Genomic DNA, 27,041 nt, shown 5'->3' with positions numbered 1-27,041 from the left:
TGCCGAACCTTCTCGACAGAAATGTCAATATGAAACGAAAACTGGAAAAGTAAAAATGTATCTATCCTAGTTTCGGGCAAGAATGTAACTACACAAAATCAAGGGAACGAACGCGAAGTTGTAGAGCATATCGAGAACAGGGTCATTAGAAGCTTGGATTCAAAGGGGGGAAGGGGGAGGTTGCAAGCTCCGGGCCTCCGTCTGCAAAGGAACAACCAAAGGGCCGCAAGGTATGACGGAGGAGAAACGATTTATATATGAAATTACGTAAAATTGGGAAAGAAAGAACTAACGACCTGACATAACTTGGCCTAAGAACTATAACTACAATTATGTAAACAGATTTCATTAAGAGATCTCACGATGTTGTTAGGTCCCGATTTCCACGATTTTCGTGGTCTGGCCATTTCATATGTCACAGCGGACGCCAACTTTACCGCCTTTTTGGCACTTGGATCTGGAAATGGAATAAAATTGAGTTAATTCCGATTGTTATGTTATTGTTCTTTTTTGTATGTCTTCAAAGATCACCGACCGTAAACGTAAGCCTTGGTTTATCTTTACTCAGGACAAGCCTCTGAGAATGGAACATTTTCTGGATAAAACTGTACCATTGTTGGTACACAACACAACACCTCTTTTTTTCTAATTTCGAATTTTCCATGATATAATAGACTACGATAGAGGGAAGGAGTCCCTAACCCTCGCCACCGACCACATTGCAGGCCGCTGCTACGCCACTGTTGACATTGAGGAAACGTGCAGTGTGCTTATACCAAAATTTAAGTCTTCCAACATTAACTTGTAATGTCCATGAACGCCAAAACCGACAAACTTTTCAATCATTTGTAAATTTAAAGCGTGTGAATTTTCAAGAATCGTCACGTAATCATTAAAATTTTCGAACTGGCTGATTTCGCAGTGTCTCACTACCTAACACCTCCTTAAAAATATATTTGGCAAAGCAACATGGCGTGCACAATTCATTACCAAACTACAGAGGCGAAGCCTAAAATTATCAACTATTGATAATGTAGATTTATGCGTTGTCTTTTTTGCACATTTTATTTCCTACCCGGTTCTCTCTGCATGTCTAACTTTATCCTACATTTTAGTCAAGAGGTTATTTGGAGTGATGGAATAATCACACTGTTGTAGTACAAAAATAACTATGGCATTGAGCCTGACAGTCACAGGTGTATTTCTCACGCCTTAATGCATCAATGCTGCCAATAAGCTAATTTTCTGGATAGCACAGTTAACTGAATTATTATTTTATTTTAAACCTTGACACAACATACTGCAATTCTGGGTTTATCTCTAGCCACAACGCGTCCATATTCGATTGACAAAATGAAGTACCGTCGGGAGTAAAAGTGAATTGGTTTCTGAATTTCAATCAAGCTCTAAATTCTTGCAGTTGAACAATCTATAAAAGGTTGGGCCATCATGACATGCAAGGATGTTTGTTAATGCCAAATATAAAATATTTTTCTATTTCTTGTTTCATTTTGGCATTTCTTATGGACTCCCGACAATTGCAGTAGGTTATGAAAATGTGGAAGGAAACAACTCAACATAATACGAAAATGATATCTGCCTTATCTTGGTGCCCATCTCAGGGTCCTTTAGTGTCGGCGTCACATCTTCAAAGAAAAATGTATTTTGACATTCACAGAAATGCGTTGGTCCGGTACAGAACGACCACAAACACACGAACCTCCGTCCAAAAGCCTTCGCACATCATCTCCTCCGCCCGTTCAACTCGAGCCATATAGAAACCTGCTGCACTACCCTTCCCGTCCTTGCGCGAGTACGATGCAGACGACATGAGGTTCTGCGCAAGTTATTTTGCTTACAGAACGGCTGACTGCCACACGGGGGACCATGATTGAATTATTAATGGCGGGAATTTGTTCAGCAATGTCCCTGAGCGGCTCTGGGGTTTCACCCTGCCTGAAGCAAACGGGTACCTGAGAGCAAGCCTGGGGAGGGGGGTAAAGGGGGCCGAAGCGTAGTGAGAATTACTTGATCTCTACATCTCCCCTTATGCCTTCATGACATACCCTTTACCTTTTCGAAATTCACAATCACACTTTCGGTGTTTGTTATGTTTATGTTACTCGAGAGTTCAGAATACCAAAAAGCGATGAGTGACAGAAATAGTAGGGCACATAACATGGTGAAAGAATTTTTTGGGATAACTGCCCACATGTATGTTAACGCTCAAGCTTAAACAATTTAAATGCAGAAAACATGGGGGAAATGTACAGAATTTTATGTATCTTCTTTATACTACATCGCTTTTTTGCCACTTAGCTAAGGGCGACCGACCATAAGAATGAATCATGATGATATGAAGTTCATGTGCGAACACTCACAAAGGAACACCCACGCTGAAGCGAGAGATATTTCTACACTTCTGACTAGCATTTTGAGTTTCTTCCTATCCGATGCCACACTTTCCAAGTTCGTAAACACAATTATTTCAATAAAACCGTGCAGTACTAGAAATTGTTAACTAGCTGACTTTAACTGCCTCTCAGTAACTCCATGCGTGAGCAATGATTCACAATAAAATCTTCGCGGATTTAACTTGCAAGTCAATGCGTTATCCAATAATACTCGATCCTATAATTTATAAGATGCCAAACGTCATCATATTTAATATTAGAGCAATGTTATCTCGAGTCTTGCCAACAAATACGAACACACGTGCTAATATCTTGTTATCTCTATAAAAAATGCTTACTTCTGCTACATGTAACGCAGGACGACGATAAGTCGATGATTTCCTACGGTAACACATTTCAGAGAATCGTATCCCATTTTAAGCCGTACAGTGCGATGTATAAATATAACGAACTAAATTGTCCATCGCCACCTTAGTTAATTTTTCTTACGTCCTACGTATTTTGAGAATTGCAATTGTAGCAATGTTGCATAGGCGTCACCAGAAAATTTTGTAAGGAGGTCATGCCATAGATAAAACTTGAATAGTAGAAATAATAACAATGATAATTATAAGAAATAAACTATTCTAAATAAATAAAAAAAATCCATTTTATTCCGAATTATAACATTGGGGAGAGATTTCTACTGCATCCACTACATGACTTATTACCCAGCACAAATATTTTCCATTATTTTTTACATTTCATACATTTAGTATACTGAAATGCATAGACATTCCATTTTGTTCTGAACTTTCACGTACCTCGTTAAAGAAGCTTTAAAAGTGTGGGGAACATTTAGTCATAAAGTTGTTGTTTAACCTCTCCCATTTTTTTTTTAATTTGAAAACTGTGGAATCATTTATTCTTTGAATTGAGTGGTAGAATATGAAAAAATAACCGGGTTGCTGCATTTTACACTAAAATTTGTTTCTGTCGAACGCAGTTTTTACTTTGGTTATTCTGTTCGAATACTACAACTAACTAACAGCTTTATTTCCATTATTAAGAACAACGAAAATGAAGCTTTATTATTTTCTGTAACTTGAACGATGACAATTTCCAGGGAGTTTGACTCCCTCTACCGACGGCCATGTAATACTGGTGCACATTATTATCAACTGCTGCGTTGGCGTTATGTTTCAATTCCTGAACCTTACATTGCGTAAAACAAAAGAATGCGAACATAAATGGGCAATTTGCCTGGTAATATTTATGGATCCCACTCCACGTGCAGTTCCGTATAAAAGTGGACATAAAGCGAACGTTTCATAACTCACAATTGTTCACAGTTTAAAATGCCATCGATAAGAGAGCAGTAATCATAAACTTCGTATTTCGAGTCCACAAGCGTAAACAAATACCTGAAGGATACAATCTTCAAGTACACGATTGAAAATATGTAACGTGTTAGAATGAAAGCACCATCTACACATGACAGTTTTAATCATTATTTTCCTGCACGCCTAACTAATATCCATCCACCGAAAGAACGAAGTTAATGTAAACAAAAGCACGTGACTTCTGGGAAATTGTTCCTTTCCTGCGTGTTAGTTCTGGTGGATTTGCGCATCAATATACTGGCCGTAGCTGTACAGTTGCAATATGGGAGTTACGTTGAGTGGTATGGCTTTTATCACATGCACTATATATTTCTACGCGCAACATTCCTGCATAGCTATCATCCGAACAACCAATAGGATTTCTCACAAACCACGTGTACTTGTTTACGTTGGTTTCGTTCCTACAACGGACAGAGAATAGAATGTTACCACAGTGAGAGAGAGAGCTCATACGAAACATGTATTTTTAAATAAATGATATGTATAAGTTTTCAGCCCAGTTGGTCAATATGATCATTGCCGAAATTAAAACTTCGCTGACCTTAATGACGGAGTGGTTAGCACAGCACGCTAGTATTCTAGGAGTGCCGGGTTCGAATCCCGGCATGGTGGTTCTTTCCGAGTGTCCCTTCATCAATTGCATCATATAATCATTCATCCTCATCTTCGCGATTAGCCAAATGAGACAGAAAAACGAATTACAATCAATCTATCAATCAACCAATTAAACTAAACTTTCACTCACAAGTGTCTGAGGTTATAAATATAACTCTCATGTCAATATCAACACACAATATAAAAACGACGAATGAAAATTATAAATTCTCCATAAAAAATATTGTATTTCGTGTATCCATTGTATTATAAACATTTCATGTAGCTTTGCCAACATTTTGGTTAATCCCGGCGATTATGGTTATGATTGGATGATATAACAAATAAAACCAAAGGTCATTCCGTCAACGGGACTCTGAGTCCAGAAGCTTTGAGCCGACTAAATCTAAACGCTCTCAGTCAACGAAGCTCCTAAAATGCATTAACGAACAAGACAGGATAATACACCATGAAACCATCCATGTTTTAACCACGGTTCGAACCCAGCCCCATGGTCTCAGCGCGTTACGCTAACCATTACACCACGAAGGCCGGTAAAAGATGTGCGGGATCCCGGAATGTCGGTATTAGGATCGGGAAAAACAAATTCCCGTCCCGATCACGACCTCGAGAAAGGATTTTTGTGGATCCCGAAAATTCTGGGCATTTCGAGGCTTTCTGCCCTACAAGTGTCGGAAATGTTTTGTAAATGGTAGTTTTTGCTCCAGAAATGCGTAAAAAACCACATCAAGGAGAAATGGTGATAGAATTCCTTTAATTCCGTGTTGTGATATACTGAACATTTTCCGTCCCGAAAATTTCTCCATTTCGTCGCAAAATGCCGAAAATTCCACGTCCCAATGTCGTGATTTTTCACTTCCCCGACCCGAGCCAAAAAATTCCGCCCCGCACACCCCTAAAATAATATTGTCAACCGCTGCCAAAGCATCGTTAGAAAGAAGACTATTTGGAGCAGCATCCAGTGTGCTTCAACCAAATATAGGTCATTCCACTACAAAAGAGAGCGAGATATAAACACTTGATAAGATCAAATGTGAAGCGCTATAAATTTAGAGCGGGAACAGTAAATCTGTTTTCTTTGGAAAGGAACGACTGGAGATACGCCGAAAGGGTGTGAAGGCCGACCACGCTCCAGATGACTAGTCCAACTCCTACATAAAGCAAACGGCGCAAGGGCACGGTGGAGTCCACCCGCTCTCCAGAATGCTAACAAATCTTTGGGAGGAAAGCACATGTCACATAGAGATAGGAATGACGTCAGATGTGGGTTGACTGCCAGCTGCCTGTCGAGGATAAGCTACCAACTGCAAAAAAGGACTCGTTCCACGGTGCTGCAAGATCGCCGTTCTCCTCGCAACCATCTGTCTTTTAATTCAGCTTGTTCCAGCTATTGTCTATTTCTAAACGCCTCCATGCGAGATGAAACTATACAGTACTGTTTCTTATATTCCATCAACATGGGGGTTGCACCTAGTAATATACTTCATTGTGGCGCGTCAGCACAAAGGTTATGTGCCCCATCAAAATATGAGGTCAAGAAACCTTGACCTCATACAGCATGTCGCGTGGGAAGCCGAGTGAGTTTAGTAGATTCAGAATCAGACGTTAGAATTTTCTGGGTTACAGTTATCAGCAGAGCATAGATATTTCATTCCTTTTGTTCCCTCCTATTTCCATTAATCATAATTCATTTCTGTTATGTAACGTTGGTTTGTCCCATTTTTGGCTAATCGCGACCATAAGGATGAACTATCATTAGGTTATTCATGAAAAAGGCACAAATGAATTCAAGCAAATATGGTCCCCTCTCCTCAGAAAATGGAGACATGGTAGTCTAGTCGGTAGGGTTGGTGCTCCAAACACTGCTCAGAGATTTTCATACAAATGCATTTTTAATCTGCTGTTAACCAGTGCACCTATTTTGTGCAAAGCTTTTTCATATGTGATTTTTAATGCAAAATATATCCTACTCATTCTTTCTGAATAACTATAGCCTCAACAATGTCACCCACTTGAAGTTGTTGGTCAACTAACACCATAAAATCAGTGGCATGGCATAGTTTTAGTGGAAGTGTTACCGGTCAATAGAACAACCACCTTTGCTAATTCGGTTATTATTATTATTATAGGGCTTACGAGGGTCACTATTTATATTTTGAGCCTTGGCAACACTGATTGAAGTTAGGCACGATGTGACGTTTGCACGGAATCGTCTGGCATTATTGACCATAACGTACTTCAAATGTTTTGTCAATAGCTTGATTTGTGTTGTTTATGTTGCCTTGGAGATTGTGCGACAACAATAAAATGGAATTAACTCGTGAACATTTTCGTGCGATGATTTTTTTACGATTTTCGACGTGGATTATCAAGACAAGAGTGCATCGATCAACTTACTTCCACATTTGGCGATGAAGCCCCATCCTTTGCCACTGTGAAACGCATTTATAACGAATTTAATCGTGGCCGCCATTCGCTCACCGACGAGATTCGCGAAGGTCGTCCAAAATCAGTTGTTGTTCAAGAAAACATTGATGCTGTGCAAAACCTAATACTGCAAGATCGTCATGTGACATACTGTGACATTGAGGCAACCATAGGCATTAGTTCCACCAGCATATATAAAATATTACATGATCATTTAGCTGTGAGAAAGGTATGTTCTCGTTGGATCCCACATAATTTGATAAAAACTCAAAAAGACGCTCGCGTCAATTGGTGCAAACAAATGCTCAATAAATACAATCGTGGTGCTTCAAAAGACGTATGTAAGATTGTAACAGGTGACGAATCATGGATATATGCATATGAGCCGGAACGTAAACAGCAGTCGACTGTATGGGTGTTTCAAGATGAACCCAATCCAACAAAAGTTGTTCGCGCTCGAAGCACATCGAAACAAATGGTCGCCTGTTTTTTCGGGAAAACTGGTCATGTGGCAACTGTGCCTATAGAGGAACGTAGAACGGTCAACTCTGAATGGTACACAACAATTTGTTTGCCAGAGGTCTTCCGTCAAATACGGAAAACAAACAAACGCCGTCGGATCATTCTTCATCAAGACAATGCCAGCTGTCACACATCTCGTCTAACAACCGACTTTATGAACAGTCAAAAAATCGAAATGATGGGTCATCCGCCGTACAGTCCTGATTTGGCACCCAATGACTTCTTCTTGTTCCCGAATGTCAAGAATAAATTGCGTGGAAAACGATTTTCGTCCGCGGAAGACGCCGTTGATGCGTTCAAAAACCATATTATGGAGGTGTCTCAAGAAGATTGGAAAAACTGCTTTGACAAATGGTTCGAACGAATTCAAAAGTGTATTGACCATAAAGGAGAATACTTCGAAAAACAATAAAGCAGTTTTCAATGCCAAATTCCTGTTTTTTCATTGTTAGGCTCAAAATATACACCCTCGTACAACACACACAACTCAATGTAATTCAACGAAACGTGATCCAATTTCAATTTCTCGAAAAGGAATTTTATTCTGTGTTCATGGTTTCTAATACGCTGGCTTGTAATTCAAGGTTTTTCGATTACAATTAATACAAATTATAGAACACAACACATCCACAGTAAAACTATTCTCCGCTAAGCGAATAAAATTTTCAAGTTCGAGATTTTGAGCAAGTCACTAATTTTATTCATCAAGAAATTGTAATCTACAAAATATCCGCTGAGCTTGAAATATCTCTATATTATTTTACATCAATTGGTGGTTGGTTATATTTGCGAGAAAGGTGATTTTCTCAGAATGATTTTTCCCGCTCTCCAGTCCGTTTTATTTTATCGTTTCTCCGCAGGGAAAATAATTCCTAAGAATTATTGTTACAGTTATACCATAAACATCTCATCTACTGGCAGTTTTTTTTTTTCAGCTGGCGTACACTAAAGTAACAAATACAAATCTACATGCGAGCTAGAAGTTCCGCTTCACCCTTGCCCATCTGGGTAAGGAAAATTATATGACCGCGATTATTGTCTCTCTGATGTGGATGTTTCATTGTGATTTTCTTCGAATCACCATTTATCTCATTGTTGCGCCCAGCTTTTTCAAAAGATATAGGGAAGAGGTATTAAAACACACACAACAGAATTGAATCATTGTTTTAAGTTCACTTTACACACAGATAGGATTGGGCCCCAGAGGTTAAAGTGGGATCCGAACCACTGTGCAACATGTCTCCACACACAACAACAACAACACATGTGTTGAGTCTATCATGAATTTCTTCAGATGTCAGGTTTTAATTGAGAAGGCAGAAAAGCAATGGAAAAGAAAGGATAATTATATCTGTGGTGCGTAAACTCCTGTTTCTAGATGCAAGTACATGGCCTACCGCTCGAGTCTTCAGTGATGTAATGCAGCAGAAGACGCTAAGCGCAGGGGATGGATTTCCACGTCCCTGGTAACAAGGGCCCCTTAATATAGGCAAACTGCCTTTGTTATTTCCTACCCCTCGTGTTTGGGGTCAGTGCCTTCTATCGAGAGTCTCGCCCTGCCACGTAACCCCCTCCGTTCAGCGGAAACAATCAGACCCGAGCTGTCCATGGAAGACTATAAATCTCGAAGATATTTTAAACATTTTTAGTACTTAAAACATCTTTCTGTTTTTCTCATTTTTAACTGTTACCAGAGGTACCAGCGGTTACATGCATGCCACGCCTCTGCATATGATGTACTTGTTCTACCACTTCTGCTGCTGTTGCACATTTTGGATATCCTTCAAATGGATCATCTTCAAGACTGGTATGGCCATGTTTAAATTCAGCAGCACATTTTGTAATTGTTGAAGAATAAACTTTTATGAACTTGGAATGAATTTTGGTTGGCATTAAACCTTCATTCACAAAGAATAGATCACTGCACGATATTGAAGTTTATCACAAATTCTAGCCCATTTTCATGTTTCATGACTACCTTTCCAATGAAGAAAATAAAGTTGACTCCAAGATGATTTTCTCCCTCACCCATATGTTTTGGGTCGGTGTGTATCCGCTCATTTGTCTTTTATAGGGGGTGGTTTTACACTTTCGACCCACCCTGCATACATATGTACATAACTCTTGTAAATGTTTGTTGTATCACAAAAATTCATGCAGCTAGTGTTCTTTAACAGCCAAAAATATAACAATTATCGCTCTCTGGTGACAGTTATAATAAACTAAGAAAAGGTTTTGTGTTGTGTAATATCAGTACTTTTTAATTGAAGCACCATTAACATGTATTATCTACGTATTAGCACAACTTTTATTCATACGAGCGCCACTATTTATATTTTGAGCCTTGGCAACACTGATTGAAGTTAGGCGCGATTTGACGTTTGCACGGAATCGACTGGCATTATTGACCATAACGTACTTCAAATGTTTTGTCAATAGCTTGATTTGTGTTGTTTATGTTGCCTTGGAGATTGTGCGACAATAAAATGGAATTAACTCGTGAACATTTTCGTGCGATGATGATTTTTTACGATTTTCGACGTGGATTATCAAGACAAGAGTGCATCGATCAACTTACTTCCACATTTGGCGATGAAGCCCCATCCTTTGCCACTGTGAAACGCTGGTATAACGAATTTAATCGTGGCCGCCATTCGCTCACCGACGAGATTCGCGAAGGTCGTCCAAAATCAGTTGTTGTTCAAGAAAACATTGATGCTGTGCAAAACCTAATACTGCAAGATCGTCATGTGACATACTGTGACATTGAGGCAACCATAGGCATTAGTTCCACCAGCATATATAAAATATTACATGATCATTTAGCTGTGAGAAAGATATGTTTTCGTTGGATCCCACACAATTTGACAAAAACTCAAAAAGACGCTCGCGACACTTGGTGCAAACAAATGCTCAATAAATAGAGTCCAGCGCAGATAATTCTGCCGTGCAATGCGCGACAGAACTAAAGAAGCAGTGTTGCTAATGGAGCAGATAGAAAAATCGCTGCGGTGCGCCGATGCACAGCTGTTACGTACAACAATAAAATTAGAGAATTCAGGTCTATCTAACGTTGAGTTTTAAACGTCATGCATTATACCAGGACTAGGATTAATATGTACTAACAAGTGACTATGTATGTAGCTACATACATATGGACTAAAAATTCGCAAAATATGAACTAACACATAAGTAAAATTACCAAAAATGCTGCAAAGAAGACTTCTTCATACGATTCCTTATTTGAGTGATTTCAAACAAAATAAAAAAATATATATATTATTTTTCATTGCATTAATGCACTGGTGGCGTTCTAACTTTTCACTCCCAAAACCCGTATACACTGGTATGGAACTGCAACGGCAGATAATAACATGCCAACGTGTTAAACCGCTACAATTGCACCATAACACTCCTCCTCAAGCAGTATTATTATTTCCTCTCTGAGATCGGCGACAGTCGGTTGCCTTTGTTGTACATTTACAAAGGATGCCGGCTTCCACAACAATAACAAGTACATATACTGCCACTAGACGATAAGCTGCGCGGCTTTTTCTTTTGTTATGAACCAGGGCCGGCGCTAGTCATTTTGCCTCCATGGGAGGTGGCGGCAGATGCCGCTCTATTTCGACCCCCCCGGTCATTACGCAGCAACGGAAAATTGAAAATCAATATATTCCTAACTAAAACATCAAAATATAAAATAAATAATGAGACTTCTTATGCTATTTCAATACTATTCAGCGCAAAAGAATATCTCGCTCGATCACAGTTTTCAATAGGCTTATTTTTTTCTTCTCTTCAAATTTTGCCGCTCTGGGCGATGGGACGGTTCGCCCTCCCCTTCCGCCGGCCCTGCTATGAACTTGGTCACCCATCAAAGCATGGCAATTTTAACACAGAAAACAATATGTATCGCATTAAGCAGCAAAAATGACAGCCTCCTCTATGCAATTTCTACAAGAACACGTGCCGGAGCCAGAGTTGAAATGATGTTGGAGCCACATAATTTATTTATTTTGAATAATTCCAAAATTATGAAATATGAACAATTTGTTGCTGCTGTTCGCTGCTCTCTTGCCAAAATGCTTTATTGGGATGCTAACACCATGACTGGCTTCCTCCTTCATGAACTCGTGCACGTTGCTTAGAATTTCCCGAGCTTGGCTATGCAAGGTTTTTGATTTCAACTTCGACAGAACTGGAGGCATTATGGAATTTAACGTTCATTAGCAAACACACACTTTTACATAAACACACGCAATACACGCACACAACGTCAAACCGGTCAAATACTTAGTATAAAATAAAAATATGGTGCTTCCAATCCAACAAAACTCACCGCCACTTTACCTGCTTTCCCCTTCCGTGACAGAAATAGTGCTTCATTATTACAGTTGGCAACACTAGTTACTAGCTAGCCAATGAACATGCACTGCATAAAAGAAGCAACGACTACGCCGTGCTATATTGCCACATTGCCGTCCCTGCTGACCGGTGGGAACCGCGAGCTGGAGCGCTGTTCAATTGTTTTCAATGAAGTTTGCGCGAGTGTGTCCAGGAATGGAATGACAATATGGCAACAATAGCGAAGGTTTTCGAGCAGGGTAGAACACGTGATGCTAAGAGAGAGGGAGACGAAACGAAAATACGTTTCTACGCAACGGCAAATTTACGTGTGTGGCACTCTACAATCGTGGTGCTTCAAAAGACGTATATAAGATTGTAACAGGTGATGAATCATGGATATATGCATATGAGACGGAACGTAAACAGCAGTCGACCGTATGGGTGTTTCAAGATGAACCCAATCCAACAAAAGTTGTTCGCGCTCGAAGCACATCGAAACAAATGGTCGCCTGTTTTTTCGGGAAAACTGGTCATGTGGCAACTGTGCCTTTAGAGGAACGTAGAACGGTCAACTCTGAATGGTACACAACAATTTGTTTGCCAGAGGTCTTCGGTCAAATACGGAAAACAAACAAACGCCGTCGGATCATTCTTCATCAAGACAATGCCAGCTGTCACACATCTCGTCTAACAACCGACTTTATGAACAGTCAAAAAAAAGAATTGATGGGTCATCCGCCGTACACTCCTGATTTGGCACCCAATGACTTCTTCTTGTTCCCGAATGTCAAGAATAAATTGCGTGGACAACGATTTTCGTCCGCGGAAGACGCCGTTGATGCGTTCAAAAACCATATTATGGAGGTGTCTCAAGAAGATTGGAAAAACTGCTTTGACAAATGGTTCGAACGAATTCAAAAGTGTATTGACCATAATGGAGAATACTTCGAAAAACAATAAAGCAGTTTTCAATGCCAAATTCCTGTTTTTTCATAGTTAGGCTCAAAATATAAATAGTGACCCTCGTAAGCAAGTGAAAACCCTCAACTTTTTTTTGTAACATGTTAGGACGGAGTTAAAGCATTAACTGAAAATAACTATGGAGAGGTTCAAATTACTGCTTTGACTAATTTTTAATATCTGGAATCTGATGTTTTTGTGCAGTAAAAAACATTCTTTGTTTACATAAAATAATTTTTGGGAACAGTGAGAAAAAAACACAAGTTTTCTGGCATTTTTCTTTTGAATCTGCATGCTTTCTCATTGTCCCACTCACATACTGTCAATTGGCAATACCGGAGGTGATGCAATCAGCACCACACCCCTGTCACCTTCTAAATAAAAACAAATATTTTTTTGTCACTACCGCTGTCACTTTTACTCTAATCTGCCGCTATCACATTGCTAATCCTTATCTTATCTTGTACTACATTTTTGTTAAGAGCATCTGTTTTCCTTGACCAATCATCAAAAGAGGATGAGCAATGATTAGATGAAAATAAGGAAAGAATGATGAACTGACAAAGAAACATGTCCAAGCTGGGGTTCAAACTTGAAATTTTGGTGGTAAAATCATGAAACGATCATCAAAAGTGCTTTATTTTATCTTAAGACTCATGAGTGATTACGTACAAATGAAAAAATACTAGAATTAAAGACTTAATAATTAATGTCATTACTATAACCAAGAATAACAAATTCTGAAAAAAATTTAAATACGTGGGTTGTACAGAAAGTAATGCAAAAGTGGTCATAACCTCTTTATTAACTGATGTAGATCGTTCAAATTGCACATGTAGTTGGAGTGACTCTTCCTTTATACAAACCAGCTACTCAACATAGTCTCCATTTAAAGGGATGCATTTGCACCATCGTTGAATCCTCTTTGAAAAAAGTCCGGTGTGCACTGTCCGACATTCACTTCTTCACAGCCACTTTCACCTCGTCTTTGTCATCAAATCGTTTTCCCCTAAGACTGTCCTTCATGGGACCAAACAAGTAGAAGTCTGAGGGTGCCAGATCTGGCTGTACGGTGTATGGGGGACCACGGACCAGCCCATTTTGCCGATCACCTGATTTGTTGCCGAAGAGATGTGTGGTCGCGCATTGTCATGGTGAATGTGGATCGCTTTGAGATTCTTGTGCAGTCTCTTCCTCCTAATGGCTTCTCTAAGCTTATGGAGTGTCTCAATGAACCGCTCGCTGTTGATGATACGGTCGCATTCCAGGAAATCGTGGAAAATGATGCGCAATCAACTCACCCACTCGCTGACGATTCGTGTCAGTGGTCGCAGTTGATGATCTCCCACTGTGTGGTTTGTTTTCAATGCTGGTTTCCCTTTCTGCAAACTTCATCATCCACCTGTGCACATTGCTCTTGTCAATGGTGTCATCTCCGTACGCATTCTGCAGCCTTCTGTGCATGTCGGACAGTGCACACCAGACTTTTTTCAAAGAGGATTCTAAAGTTGGGTTCAATGATGGAGCAAATTCATCGCTTTAAATGGAGACTATGTTGAGTAGCTGGTTTGTATAGAGGAAGAGTCGCTCAACGTGTGCAATTTGAACGATCTACATCAGTTAATAAAGAGGTTATGACCACTTTTGCATTACTTTCAGAGTTGATACCTGGCTGAGCTCCTCAACATTTTGAAATTTACTCAGCACTGGATACCTGTGTAAATGAAAGCAATAGCAGTAGAATACAATCTAGAAAGCTGCTTGGCAGGTCTTAGGCCATCAAAGTTTTGATTGATTGATTTGGTGTTTTAAGTCCACTTTATGCACAGTAAGGGATTGGACCTACAGTTTAAAGTGGGATCCGAACCACTATGTGCCTCCACCTCCACCGGGTATAGAAACCGGGACCCCTTGAATACAAGGCGACGACACTACCACTGTGCCATCGGGGAGGCCTTTAGGCCATCAAAGGTTCTCATGAACAGAGTTCAGTGAAATTCTGAATAGAGTATTTTTTTGTGCAAATATGAAAGCAATGGCTCAATTGGATAATAATTATACATTACATTACATGCTGGATAATTCTCACAAAGTATACAAGGAGGCATAGCAAAGTATTAAACTTGGATAACACAATTCTACTGTTTTTAGATATTCTAAGTATTTTTGGGGATAATTAATTTTTTAAAAAATTACTTATGAAAAGGAGGTTGCAGAAGTTTGAAATTTTCTTCATGTTAAGCTTGAGTTTTGTTTTAATTGCATTTATGCGCAAATAGTCTAATAGATACTGGACCTACAGTTAAAAGTGAAATTAAAATACTATGTGCCTCCACCAGGTATCGAACACAATGATACACTATGCCATCGGAGAGGACCTTCTTCATGTTGAGAAGCACTACATACAGTGGTTGGACAAAATAATATGAACACCCGATTAGATGAGCCCCATTTTCGAAGTTATGTGCTGACTGCACTGGCACGCGTCTTTTGTTTCCTCCGTGTCCTATGATCCCTCTGCTAGAGGTATGAGCCACCAGTAAGCCTGTGAACGGCTTCGTGTTGTGTTGCACTACCATTATGTCTGAACTTACAGACTTCCAACGAGGGCAAATTTTTGGTGCCCGATTAGTTGGTGCATCCATAACAACAGTCGCAAAGTAAGTTGAAGTATCGCGAGCTACTGTACCTACCGTCATGACAGCATACAAAGCGCAGGGGAAAACGACGTCTGCGAAACAGAATAGTGGCAGACTAAACTGACAGAGACAGGAGAGCATTAAGGAGGATTGTTGGCTTCCAGAGGAAGACCACCACAACCAAACTGACTGCTGAGCTGAATATGTGTGTCGAGAATGCAGTGTCAATGAAAACAGTGCACCGAGAACTGCATTAGCAGAATATCCATGGCAGAGCCGCTATTGCCAAAACCTGGACTACCGACCAATGGGAACATGTTTTGTGGTCCGACGAATCAACCTTCACACTATTCCCCACCCCACCAGTGGATGTGTTTACGTATGGTGAACACCGGCCGAAGCATACAATCCAGACTGTCTGGTGCCAACAGTGAAGCATGGTGGCGGTAGTGTAATGGTGTGGGCGGTCATTTCATGGCATTCACTGGGTCCTATTGTCACTGAAAGGAAGGGTAACTGCCAAGGTGTATGAAGGCATTTTAGGTTACAATCTTCCAGGATGATACTGCCCCCATTCATACTGCTGGTGTCCAAGATTGGCTTGATGAGCACGATGACGGACTTGCACATCTTCCGTGGCATGCACAGTCACCTGATTTGTATATTATCGAGCCATTGTGGTCAGTATTGGAAACCAGGGAATGGGTGCATTTCCCTCCGCCAGCCAATCTCAAGGAATTGGAGCAGTTTCTTGTTGAGGAATGGTATAGCATCCCACTGACTACCATCCAGGATTTGTATGCATCCATTCCCAGGAGGATTGAGGCTGTTCTCAAAGCCAAAGGTGGTCCCACACCATATTAGATGGGTGTTCATATTATTTTGTCCAAGCCCTGTATGTATGTATGTATGTATAGGAGAGGAAAGAAAGTGCGGATGCACTAAACCTAACTAACTAAACTACTAAGAATGAAAAAATCTAACTGGCCTAAACTACAAGCACAAAATCACCAGCAATCAAAAACTGACACCAAAGAAATAGTCATGCTTCAAATGGGATCAATAACAATTATATATAACAAGTAATTCATTTTGTATGCAAATATTCTACCCCTAAAATTGAACAGCTTATTTAAAAAAGTTTGAGATGAATACTTACGAAACTCCCAGACTTAGTTTTATCAGCCCGAGACATGCTAATACTCTTACTCAGATTACCACTGTCATTTCTCCATCTGTAAAGAAAATAAATATTTTCAAACATACTACCACAAATTTTCTTGCACTACTATTTTACATTATGATTTAATAAATAATAATAAACAATAATTTGTTATTCACACATACAATTTGCAAATTTGTGTTTCTCAACTGTAAAGTGGCTGAAACACATATATTTAAAAAGGTGGAATACAGTACTATGCTGTGCAGAGAAGGTTTTGAATATATTTAAAGATGTTACATAAGAATGAGTATACACTTGTGACGAAAAGAAAATATAAATGTCCAGTCTTAAAATACAGAGAGTAACCACAACTGATGAAAAACATATTCCTTTATATTTGTGTTATTGGAAGGTCCCTCAGGACATACAGTGCCCCAAAAACTTTTTTACTGTATGTAGTAATTTGAGGTGCAGCCGCGGTAGCTCAGTTGTTAGGGCATCTGCCACCATGTGAGAGAGCCGGGTCCGATCCCTGGCAGGGAAGAACCAAAACTTTTTCAACCTGTTCAAGCAGCTCTGGCACCCACTCAGCGTCGTATAAAGTGGGTGCCTGGAGGAAACTCTGGGGGGTAAAGGCAGCCAGGGGAGTGGTGCTGATCACATCACCTCCAGCTCTGCCGAGATCAGGAAAGTGTAGGGCCCTAACGCCACATCCCCTATACGCCTTCATGGTATGGTGCAAAGCACAGGGGAGCACTTTACTTTACTTTAAATTTAGTCATTTCAGGTGATTTTTTCCTTAATTTGGTTTAGTAATGTTGACAGTTCTAACACAACCTTGGGGTAATGAGTACCCCACATGCCCCCCCCCCTTTATAACATTGATATATCTTTTAAATGAGAAAAGAGCATTTTATATACAGTAACGCCCATTTTTCATATCATGCAGGACATACCATTTCAAATCAACAAAAAAAGTGTCATCTCTGACCCGACCATCTCGGATTTTTCTGAAACTCTACTATTTGGTAGTCTTCACAAAGATATGAAAACCTGAGAAATTGTAGCTTCCTGTGTGGCGTAGTTATGGAGTTTTGGGGGCTCAAAAATAAAAAATTGTCGATTTTTTGTCTGCACCCGAGACTTTCATGGATAATTGCTCTTACCCTAATTGACGTAGATAGCTGGTTGTAGTCTTGTTTGAAAGGACATGCAATAAGCTTACCAACAGTATCACATCACTATATTTAGAATAAAATCTTTTCAAAGTCATCCACTTTGACGTTTGGACCTTGAACTTTTGAAGATGCATATCTGTGATTTCCTTGGAACTGAAATATATTGTTAACACAAGGTTACACTATAGCATAACTGAATTTGAAGTTGGGACGATTATGGGATAATTAAAGAAAAACAATTTAATTAGTAAGTGTATTTTTTCAGCCAGTCATTTCTTAAGCAGCCATGTTCATGGCCAATTTTGTTTGTTGTGTGCAAGGAAATATAGTGAAATAATGTGAGCTTCTGTTTGAACAACCGAATACTGCCCAATGTACCATAGTACAGAAGGTTCAATTCTCCCGCCAGTCTGCTTAAATTCTGTAAGTCTACAAGAACTGGCCTAAATCATAGCTGCTTAAGTTCACTTTATGCACAGAAAGGATAATCGGAACTGGACCTACAATTTAAACTGGGATCCAAACCACCATGTGCCTCCACCGGTTATCAGCTCCAACTTGGGGGGGGGGGGGGCTACAGATTTCCTTTTCAATTCTCGGGGGGTTAATATAGGCAGCGTAACTTGGGACCTAACTTTTGGATCAAGGTAGGGGGGGGTCGAAAATGTTTCCATCGCATAAAAATAGTGTCCAGGACTATTTTGCTAAATAACTTACATTTGAGAGAATAGATAGAGCACTCGAATTCTAGTTGCCAATCCGATCACAAAGATAACACTTGATTTGCCACAAACTAGAGAAATGTTCCTTCACATTTAGCTGTTGATGGGATATGCACATTGCAATAAACAAAACTTAAAATGTGAAAAGCAATTTAGAACGTTTCAACCATTGCAAGCAGCAGCTGAAGGATTCTTATTTAGTTTCCTTTCTGCCTCGTAACGTGCCGTAACTTTAGGCATCAGCTTTAAATCAGACTCTAAACTGTCCATATCACAACAGTAGTGGGCGGCGAAAGATTGTAGCTTTTCGACACTTTCTGAGCTGAAATGGCTAACTCCAATTAACACATCACTTTCCTTAAATTAGGTGGTCCAAGAACTGGAAAAATGGATCCTATCTTTAATATCATCTTCACATGCAGCTCTTTTGTTTTCACATCCTGGAATCAAAATGGGCTTCTTGTGACAGTACTGCAGAAATTATTTTTTAACATCACAAATGATAATTAATTAACTGGTAGGCCCAAGCATGCTGATTTTTGCACCCTATTGCAGCATTTAGTTGGTTGGATTTCTATTTACTTCCACAACATGCACAGAGGCGAATCGTGATGAGATCCACAGCTTATAGTGGAATCCGAACAATGTGGGCATTCCACATCTGACGTCAGAACGCAAGACTGCTCTAGTGTTGTGCGATAAGGGAGACTCCACTTAATACAGAACTTATAATAAACCGGAGTGGTGTTCTTGTTTGTGAATGTCTGGAACCTTTCCAGGTAAATGTTTACTATCCTTCGGACACCTATACATTCTTCGTTTTGTCAATTTTTGACATTTGTACTTACCTATCTGCTTTGCATGTATTCACGTTTTTTTTATCAAAGTGTGATTTGTAACTGAAGAACGTACGTTTCCGCAAATGGTTTGTGGGGCTATGTGTCAATGGTTCGTCGGGCTATGTGTCAATGGTTCATGGGGCTATGCGAGAATGGTGTGTGGGGCTACGCATATTTATTTCAAAACCAATTCTTAACTATTGTAACCTATACGTGACCCTATCTAACCTAACCTTACCAGAAATATTTTGTGGGGCTATGTATGAATGGTTTGTGGGGCTATGCGTCAATGGTTGAATTTCCGCTATGAAACATTCCCACATCACACAAAACACCTTCCCGATGTTAGACAATACTACAGGAACTTATTATGGTAAGTAGTTTTCTGTAGAAATGAAGAAATCTGTCCAAAGGATAGTAAACTAGTACCAAAAATTCATTTTATTCCTAGCAATTATACACATTTAGCTGAAAATGTGCATATTCTTTGTCACCGTTTGAATCTCCAACCAAATAACAATCTCACAGCCCTTGAATAATCCACCTACCAGGCAAGCAGAATGGTATCATGTCAAGTTTGGCGATACATGATTGGCCAAATGGAAAATATTAAGAAAGGTAACTTCTAGTTCTTCTTATTTTCAGTCGAAATGCATCTACCATACTATAAAAATCGGGGGGGGGGGGGGGGGGTTACAAGGTCATTTTTTTTGGGTGCTTCAGCTCCCCCCTATCCCAGGTCTCAAACCCGGGACCCCTTGAATACAACACGACGTTACCACTACATATGATGTAGGTGAAACAAGACTGTTTGTTATACTTATATCTAATCATGGTACTATTAGAGTATAAGGGAAACACCTATAAATCATATATTTCACACTTTTTACATTGCTAACGTACTATTTTGGAATGCGGAACATTTCCTAAGGTGAAATAATGCATTTCTAACTACAGCCGGGAAGGAATAACCTGGCAGAGACGTCACTCTCTGCTAAATCAGCGTTACCAACTACTATGAAGGAAATCATGGCACAAGTAAGAGTACGAGGATTAAAGATCGCGGTGCAAACTACCAATCTTCAATTTAATGTTAGCACTGCTAGATGTTTATTTTAATTATTTCATATAATTTGGCTTTCAGCAAACCTTCTGCATGTGGAATATTGTGAGATGACAGCCACGACTTCATTTCATCCATCCTGCTGTTTGATGTTGGAATATTTTCCATTAACTTGTTGTGGTATGGAGCATTGTCACACACAATAACAGAATTTGGGGCTGATTGGGAAAGCTGTTCTTTGAACCACAACATAAAATTGTTAGTGTTCATCTCCCCATTATAGTTCTCAGTAGTTGTTTTTGAAAGGAAAACTAACTTCACCCCCTCCACAAATCCACTTTCACCACCGGCATGCACAATAATAAACCTGGGACCCTTTCCTGTTGGCACTTAACCCCCCTCCCCTCAGAATCTTTGGAATCCAGACAAACTTTGGGGACAGTGTGGTGTGTGTTCACGAAACTTTCATCCATGTAAATGAAAGACCGTTGGGGTTGCTCTCTGCGCAGTTCTTTAACTTAACGCAAAAATGGTTGCCGCAATGCAACGATTTTGTTTCGTTCAAGGAGTAGCTTACGCTGTGTTTTTTAAATCTGAACCCTAATCTTCTTTTGATCATACGCAACGACCAACGCAAACCCTTAAAATTAATATTCTCTTCGTCAGTTTATGTACGGTGACAACAATGCCTTTCGTCTATAAATCATGGATTGTTCGGAGCACGACTGCTTCATCAAAATAATCCAGATTTGTGACACGTTGCTGGGTGTTCGGTCGGTTTTTGCCCAGTGTTGAAAAGGGTATCACGCTCGCACTCGTAACACATTTGTCTTTGTCCTTCAAAATTCTCCACACATATCTTTCACTGACACCTGTCGCCACAGACATTCTGTGAACAGCTGTGGTTTTGTTTTCATCGCAATCAAAGTACTTATATACTTTGAAAACTATTTATCTTGCATTGCTGTGCAAGGGCTTACCTTTCTTTACGCCAGTGCTCATTTGTACAACAATGACAAAACCAGCAAAATAAACCTCACTAACAAAGAAACAAAATAGCCTGGAAATCACTCGCTCGTAGCTGCGGTTTGTTTCGAAAGACTAATGTACCATTGTGGGGGTTTGCACGCCTGCATCATCCATCTCGGAATGATTACGATTGGTTTGAACGTCACCTTGTCGTCCGCTTTAGCGAATGAGCCTTCGCTTCTGGAAGGAGAGGGGAAGGTGGGAGATGATGCCACTGCCAAGTTATTCCTTCTGCGCTGTAAGATAATGTCTATTTCTTACATTTACGAGTACTTACTGTTACTTGTTATTTCAATTCTGTAACACACTATGGCGGGTGATAGCGTACTGGTTCAGGGTGCGTTGTGAGAGTGTTTTGTCGATTTAGGCAGTGTTGCAACCTCGTGCACCGGAAAATACCTACTTTCGTGCCCGGATTTAAAATTATGCTAATACGTCGCAAACCATTGATGTTAGCCCCACAAACCATTGATGTTAGCCCCACAAACCATTGACGTTAGCTCCGAAAACCATTGACGTTAGACCCAAAAACCATTTTCCGTAAGGTTAGGTTAAGTTAGGCAAGCATAGTTAAAAAAAAATTAAAAATACTCGACAAGTCATGTTCTAGTGAAAACACGGCGAGGCTGAAACACTGACTATGGGGTTGCGTCATCTTAACACACGGAACATTGTATTCTCGTGCAGAAAGCAAATGGTGGCAGCAGAAACAGCGTGTCGGACAGAGATTTTCGCAGAAAACGACATGTTTTCGCAATTAAAATGGATCAAAACTACATTCACGAACTTCCACAACGCTACAGAAAATGATTTCCGTACGTACTTTCGAAGCGATTTTACAATACCAGGAATTTCTCCATTTTGTTTGAAATTCGGCATACTCACTAATTTTGGCCCCCTAATCACGAATCTGCAGTCAAAATTTGGCGCTCACAAGTGGAAATAGCAAAATAATCTAAATTAAGTTGTTATTTCTACACCCTCGATTTCCAAATTTCCCACCGATTCCGGGCTCCGCCTCTGGGGTAATTGACCTACCGCCCCCAACCGCTAACCCGGCCCCGCCTCCACTCCAGCACCCCGGCTTTCTCTATAGAATCCCTGTTAAAGACATATTAGAAATTGGCCTGATTCACCTGCCCCCAAATAAGCGCCAAATTTATACGTGAGCGCCAAATTTTAAGTGCAGATTCGTGATTACGAGGCCCAAATTAGTAAGTATCCCAAATATCAAACAAATTGGATAAATTTCCTGTATTGTTAAATTATACCGTACTTTCTCCTGTAAATTTGAAGAAATCCGTTTCCCTTATACTATAATGTTACCCTAATCATACTGCTTTGTGCATATCAATTACAAATGTATATCTAGTTCATGAACATCACAACCTGTGAAAAGTCCCCCCCCCCCCTGTCCCTTGTTTAATTGAGGCCCTTTGGATTACTACCCTTGTATTATCGTTTCAATCTCAACTTCCACCTCACCCTGGGTGCCAAGGTAGCAGACTATATATTTTCACCAGAATTACAAAAAGGGGGGGGGGGGGTTCACATAGCATTTAAATTTTTTAGTCCCTAAACATTTGGTTTAAAAATTAACAGTACTGTAGTTCTTTGAGTTAATTCAGCAATTCATAACATTTCTAGTAGGATTATATTGGTTTATTTTACGTTATTATTATATATACATATTTACATAGCGTTTCCATGTGTATCTTGCATAGACCAAATTAACAAAACTCTAAATGAACAAAATTGCGCACCTATTGCTTACACCCTCGCCACTTCCTTGAACGCAGAGTTAGCAATTAGCGAGTAGGCGAAATTTCATAGAAATTGGAGAGTGGTCTGGTATTAAAACTCGTTCCGTAGTTTCTTGTGTAAAATTGAAGAAATCTGTCTGCGATGTATGAAACTGTTACCCAAAACCAGTAATGATCAATCCGACCATTACAAACTTAATGCACTGTAATCCCTACACAAGGCAAGAAGCTAGAATGTAAAAGAATACAAACGGAGGACTTTCTGCAATGACCAAGTTACTACGACCATTTAAAGTCAAGGACATAATATATGCAACTTAACAAATAATATTGTTAATTTCTCCTCAATTTGTATTAAAATTTCACTTTAGTGTTCAAATGTTACTCATGAATGATCTCCCCTTAATGAATAAATTTCTTGAAACAAGTCCTCTATTTTACATTGTTTGTGAGAATTAATGCAATTTTCTACGCCTCAATAAAATTATTTTCCACACGTATAGTTGTTTTATGAATTTCAATTTTAGTTCCAAAATCTTGTATTCACTTGTTAGTGGGTTTGGCCGCCAACATTAGGGCGTAGCTCGAACTCCATGCAATTGACATACTTTAACTTTCTATTTCAATAAACACTTACCAGATTAGAAGTATTTGTTAATTCTTTTAGTCGTGCAGCATATTTTCGAATTTCTAAAAACGAGATCATACGTTTCAACAGAATTCACTACCACACAAAACACACATCAAATACAGCACAGTTTATTCACTAAAATATCCAAATTTCCGTCAAGTTCAGTTCACAGAATATTTTCTACACATTCGAGTGTGTTGCTGATAACAAAGAGCAGCTCTTTTACCACTGTTCATTGCCAAACTTTTCCGCCAGAGGCGTCACCCCTGTTGTGTCCCTAAAGAATTTCGTTCGTCGTCTCGTTGCCCTAAGCTTTACATTAGAGCGCGATAGGATGGCTATTCAAACGATATTTTCAACGAAGATAAGAATTTCTCGTCTAAATCGATAACAAAAACGAGTTTGGCAAATCTTGAAGATTATGTAGCAAGTCAGAAGATTCCGAAAATTACATTCTCCTGAACCTAAGAATTAATATATCAAAGCGCAACGGAAGGATAGTTCAGACATGGTTCAGACGGGCTAAATGTAGTATGTTTATGCACAAAGAGCACTAAACTTCACTTAATTTTGGTCGTCCCTAGCTACCATTGGTCTATAATACAAAACAATAGATTTTTACACTACGCTTTTTTAAGTATTTTCTTGTTGCGACTTGCGATTATGTGTAATACAACTGCGAGAGTTGGAATCGGAAAAACTCACCATATTATTTTAAAAAATGTATTAAGTGGATAAGCGCATGACACACTATGCACTATCCGATATTCCCTCCTCGTATTTTCGTTCTTTTTGTTTTGACATTTGAAGAAAACCCTAGACGTTGCAAGACATGAATCAGAATATAAAATACTTTTTGTAATAAATAACCGTTCTACTCGATAAATGTGCATGTATAAAATAGATAACAATATTTACTAGCCACGAGGAAAAGTATGTTATCACGTAAAAAAATGTCAGTTATTAATAACAACTATAAAAATAAAAGTACAGTATTACATATATGGTATTATTCTCAGGGTTGGTAAAATTTGTTGTTTTTTTTTTCGAAAAAACAACAAAAAAACTTTTTTTTGTTTTAAACATGTTTTTAATGTTTTAAACAAGAACAGAATAAAACATGTTTTAAACAAATAAAACATTTAAAACATAAGCCAATAAGTAGGGGTGTGCGGGACCCGAAAAGTAGGGGCCGGGAACGGGATAAAAATTTCCCGTCCCGATCCCACCTTCGGGATATGACTTCCGGACTTTTCGGGATCTATAGGAGTCGGGAAATACCGAAAGGTCATTCTAAAAGTCGTTAATTCTCTAGGTTTTCTGCATGGTAAATTTCTGGTACTTATCGGAAATTGTTAGTTTTTATTCCATAAATGCAAAAACAATCACTTAAAGTGAAAATGACATGTAGAATTCGAGATTTTCGGAGCTTCGGAAATTTCGAACATTTTCCGTCTCGAAAATCGGGATTTAAAAAGTTTCCCGTGCCGACCCAGAAAATTCTGTCCCGCACACACCTACCAATAAGACTTATTTTCTAAGAATAATGATTAATAAGGAATCTGTTAATAACACTGGGCAACAAAATTTTTGTTGCATTGATACCAGCACTTGTTCTTATCTAATTTGAGTGTGCTGAATTCAAATCTGAAGTTGTTTTTCCCTGTAAGCTACAGATTTTTTGTAATTCAACATTTTCCTTTTTTGCGAAATTTTGACGCCTCACGCATGATGATATGGTATGTCTGTGGAACTTATGGCCACCCTGTCGTAAAATTATTTCGCGATTAAAATTACCACCTGAGCGCTAGTGTCGCTTCCAATATGGCCGCTCTAAGTAGGATAAATCTTTGTTTACATTCAGCAGTAGTACAAAATAGCAGCGTGTTGTCACGACTGGTATGGTAGAAAACGTTTAAATTACCCATTATTTTTAAATATTGCGAATGCGATGTGAATTCCAGGTACTCTAACAAAAGAGAAGCTGTAATGAGAACGAAGCATTTAATTATGATAGGCAAAAATAACACGGAAAATGCAGACGAAACTATGTATACGCACTGGTTGTCCAAAGCAGTGCTGTATCATCTGCACGTCATGTACATGTTGTAACTGGGGTTCTCGGAAATTATTTGAAAATAAAGGAATTGAAATTGACCTGTACTTGAAAAGCTGGGACAGGAGAAAATTGAGAACATATCATTGCAGTTCTTTCTCTAAAGAGAAAGGCTGGTTTAATAATAATATTCACGATTTCACCACCAGGCTATACTCACTGAAAAAGGACATCGTACTAAATGAAACACTAACATGTCCACACTAACATTAGCATGTCCACTTTTTTTTCTGGTTACATTTGACATTAATTCATTCTCAAACTATTTTCATCTTCTCTCTTAATCGACTTGCACCTGTTTCAAATTTCACACATACGTAATACATGGACACATTGGGTAAGACGCTTCATGATTTTTCGAAAAAAAGCTTTAATTATAAAGTACAATTTAGAACTTTACTTTCATGGTAATATATATTTATCTCTCGAAAAATAAAGTAATCAGACTCGTGCATTCTTCGTAATTTCCTTGCCAGATTACAATGTTATATCCCCCATACCAATCTTCTGTCAATTACGTTTTCCCTGATTTATTTACAAATTTCATTTTGTTGATTCCATGGGGTGGAAACACATGAAAACTTTTAATTTGTTCTGGCCCATAAAACTATTTAGAGCAAAAAAAGACCTGAACAGTAGACCTTAGTCTCTCGCATATTCCCCATGCTTTAAACGACTTCAACACAACGTATCCTACTTAGAGTACTTCCTGAAAATCCCACCAGATGGCATATCGGTTAATTTTAATCGCGAATTGTATTTGCAAAGATGTATTCACAAAAACATGTAAGTGTACAAAATCACTTTTGTGGTGTACAACCAGTATTTCTAATAGTCGAATTTTGAACATTTTTCTATTATAATCAAATATAACTATGAACTAATGTTTGTCACTGTAGATTAACATGTAACATCTATTATGAGGCAAAGTTCAAATTTGTTCTAATCAGGCAGGAATTTTCGCTTGTAGCTATGGCGTTTGTGGATGTCTTCAGAGCAATCTCGTTTGATGCTCCTGCAGTAGTCTGCCAATATATGTTTATTCCATCACCCTTGATATCTCTGTTCCATCGTCATGAGGTCTCGATGGAACAAGACCACAGACAAGACCATCTTGAGGTTCAGACCACAGCGCTCAGTCAAGACGTCATCATCTGGAGGCGATCGTCTTAACGCTGTAAACTCCTTGACGTAATTTTACCGTAGATAATTAAGGTATATTTATT

The 27,041-nt window shown here is 39.1% G+C and overlaps 1 protein-coding gene across 1 annotated transcript in view; it reads right to left on the bottom strand.

Annotated features, from left to right (window-relative positions):
* dia (diaphanous related formin 1) overlaps positions 1 to 23,835 on the bottom strand; it is an 87,717-nt gene extending 63,882 nt beyond the window's left edge. Inside the window, exons 1-2 of the mRNA XM_083120956.1 lie at positions 23,706 to 23,835; positions 16,469 to 16,544 (exon numbers count right to left, since the gene is read on the bottom strand). Of these exons, the coding sequence (XP_082977082.1) occupies positions 16,469 to 16,504 (36 nt within the window). The 5' untranslated portion in view covers positions 16,505 to 16,544; positions 23,706 to 23,835. The remainder of the gene's footprint in view (positions 1 to 16,468; positions 16,545 to 23,705) is intronic.
* Positions 23,836 to 27,041: the final 3,206 nt, after the last annotated feature.

The sequence above is a fragment of the Lepisma saccharinum genome, chromosome 4, assembly GCF_977018435.1.
Source record: "Lepisma saccharinum chromosome 4, izLepSacc3.1, whole genome shotgun sequence".
Taxonomy (NCBI): domain Eukaryota; kingdom Metazoa; phylum Arthropoda; class Insecta; order Zygentoma; family Lepismatidae; genus Lepisma; species Lepisma saccharinum.
The sequence above is the reverse complement of the archived record's forward strand: the minus strand, read 5'-3'. Positions and strand labels throughout refer to the sequence as shown.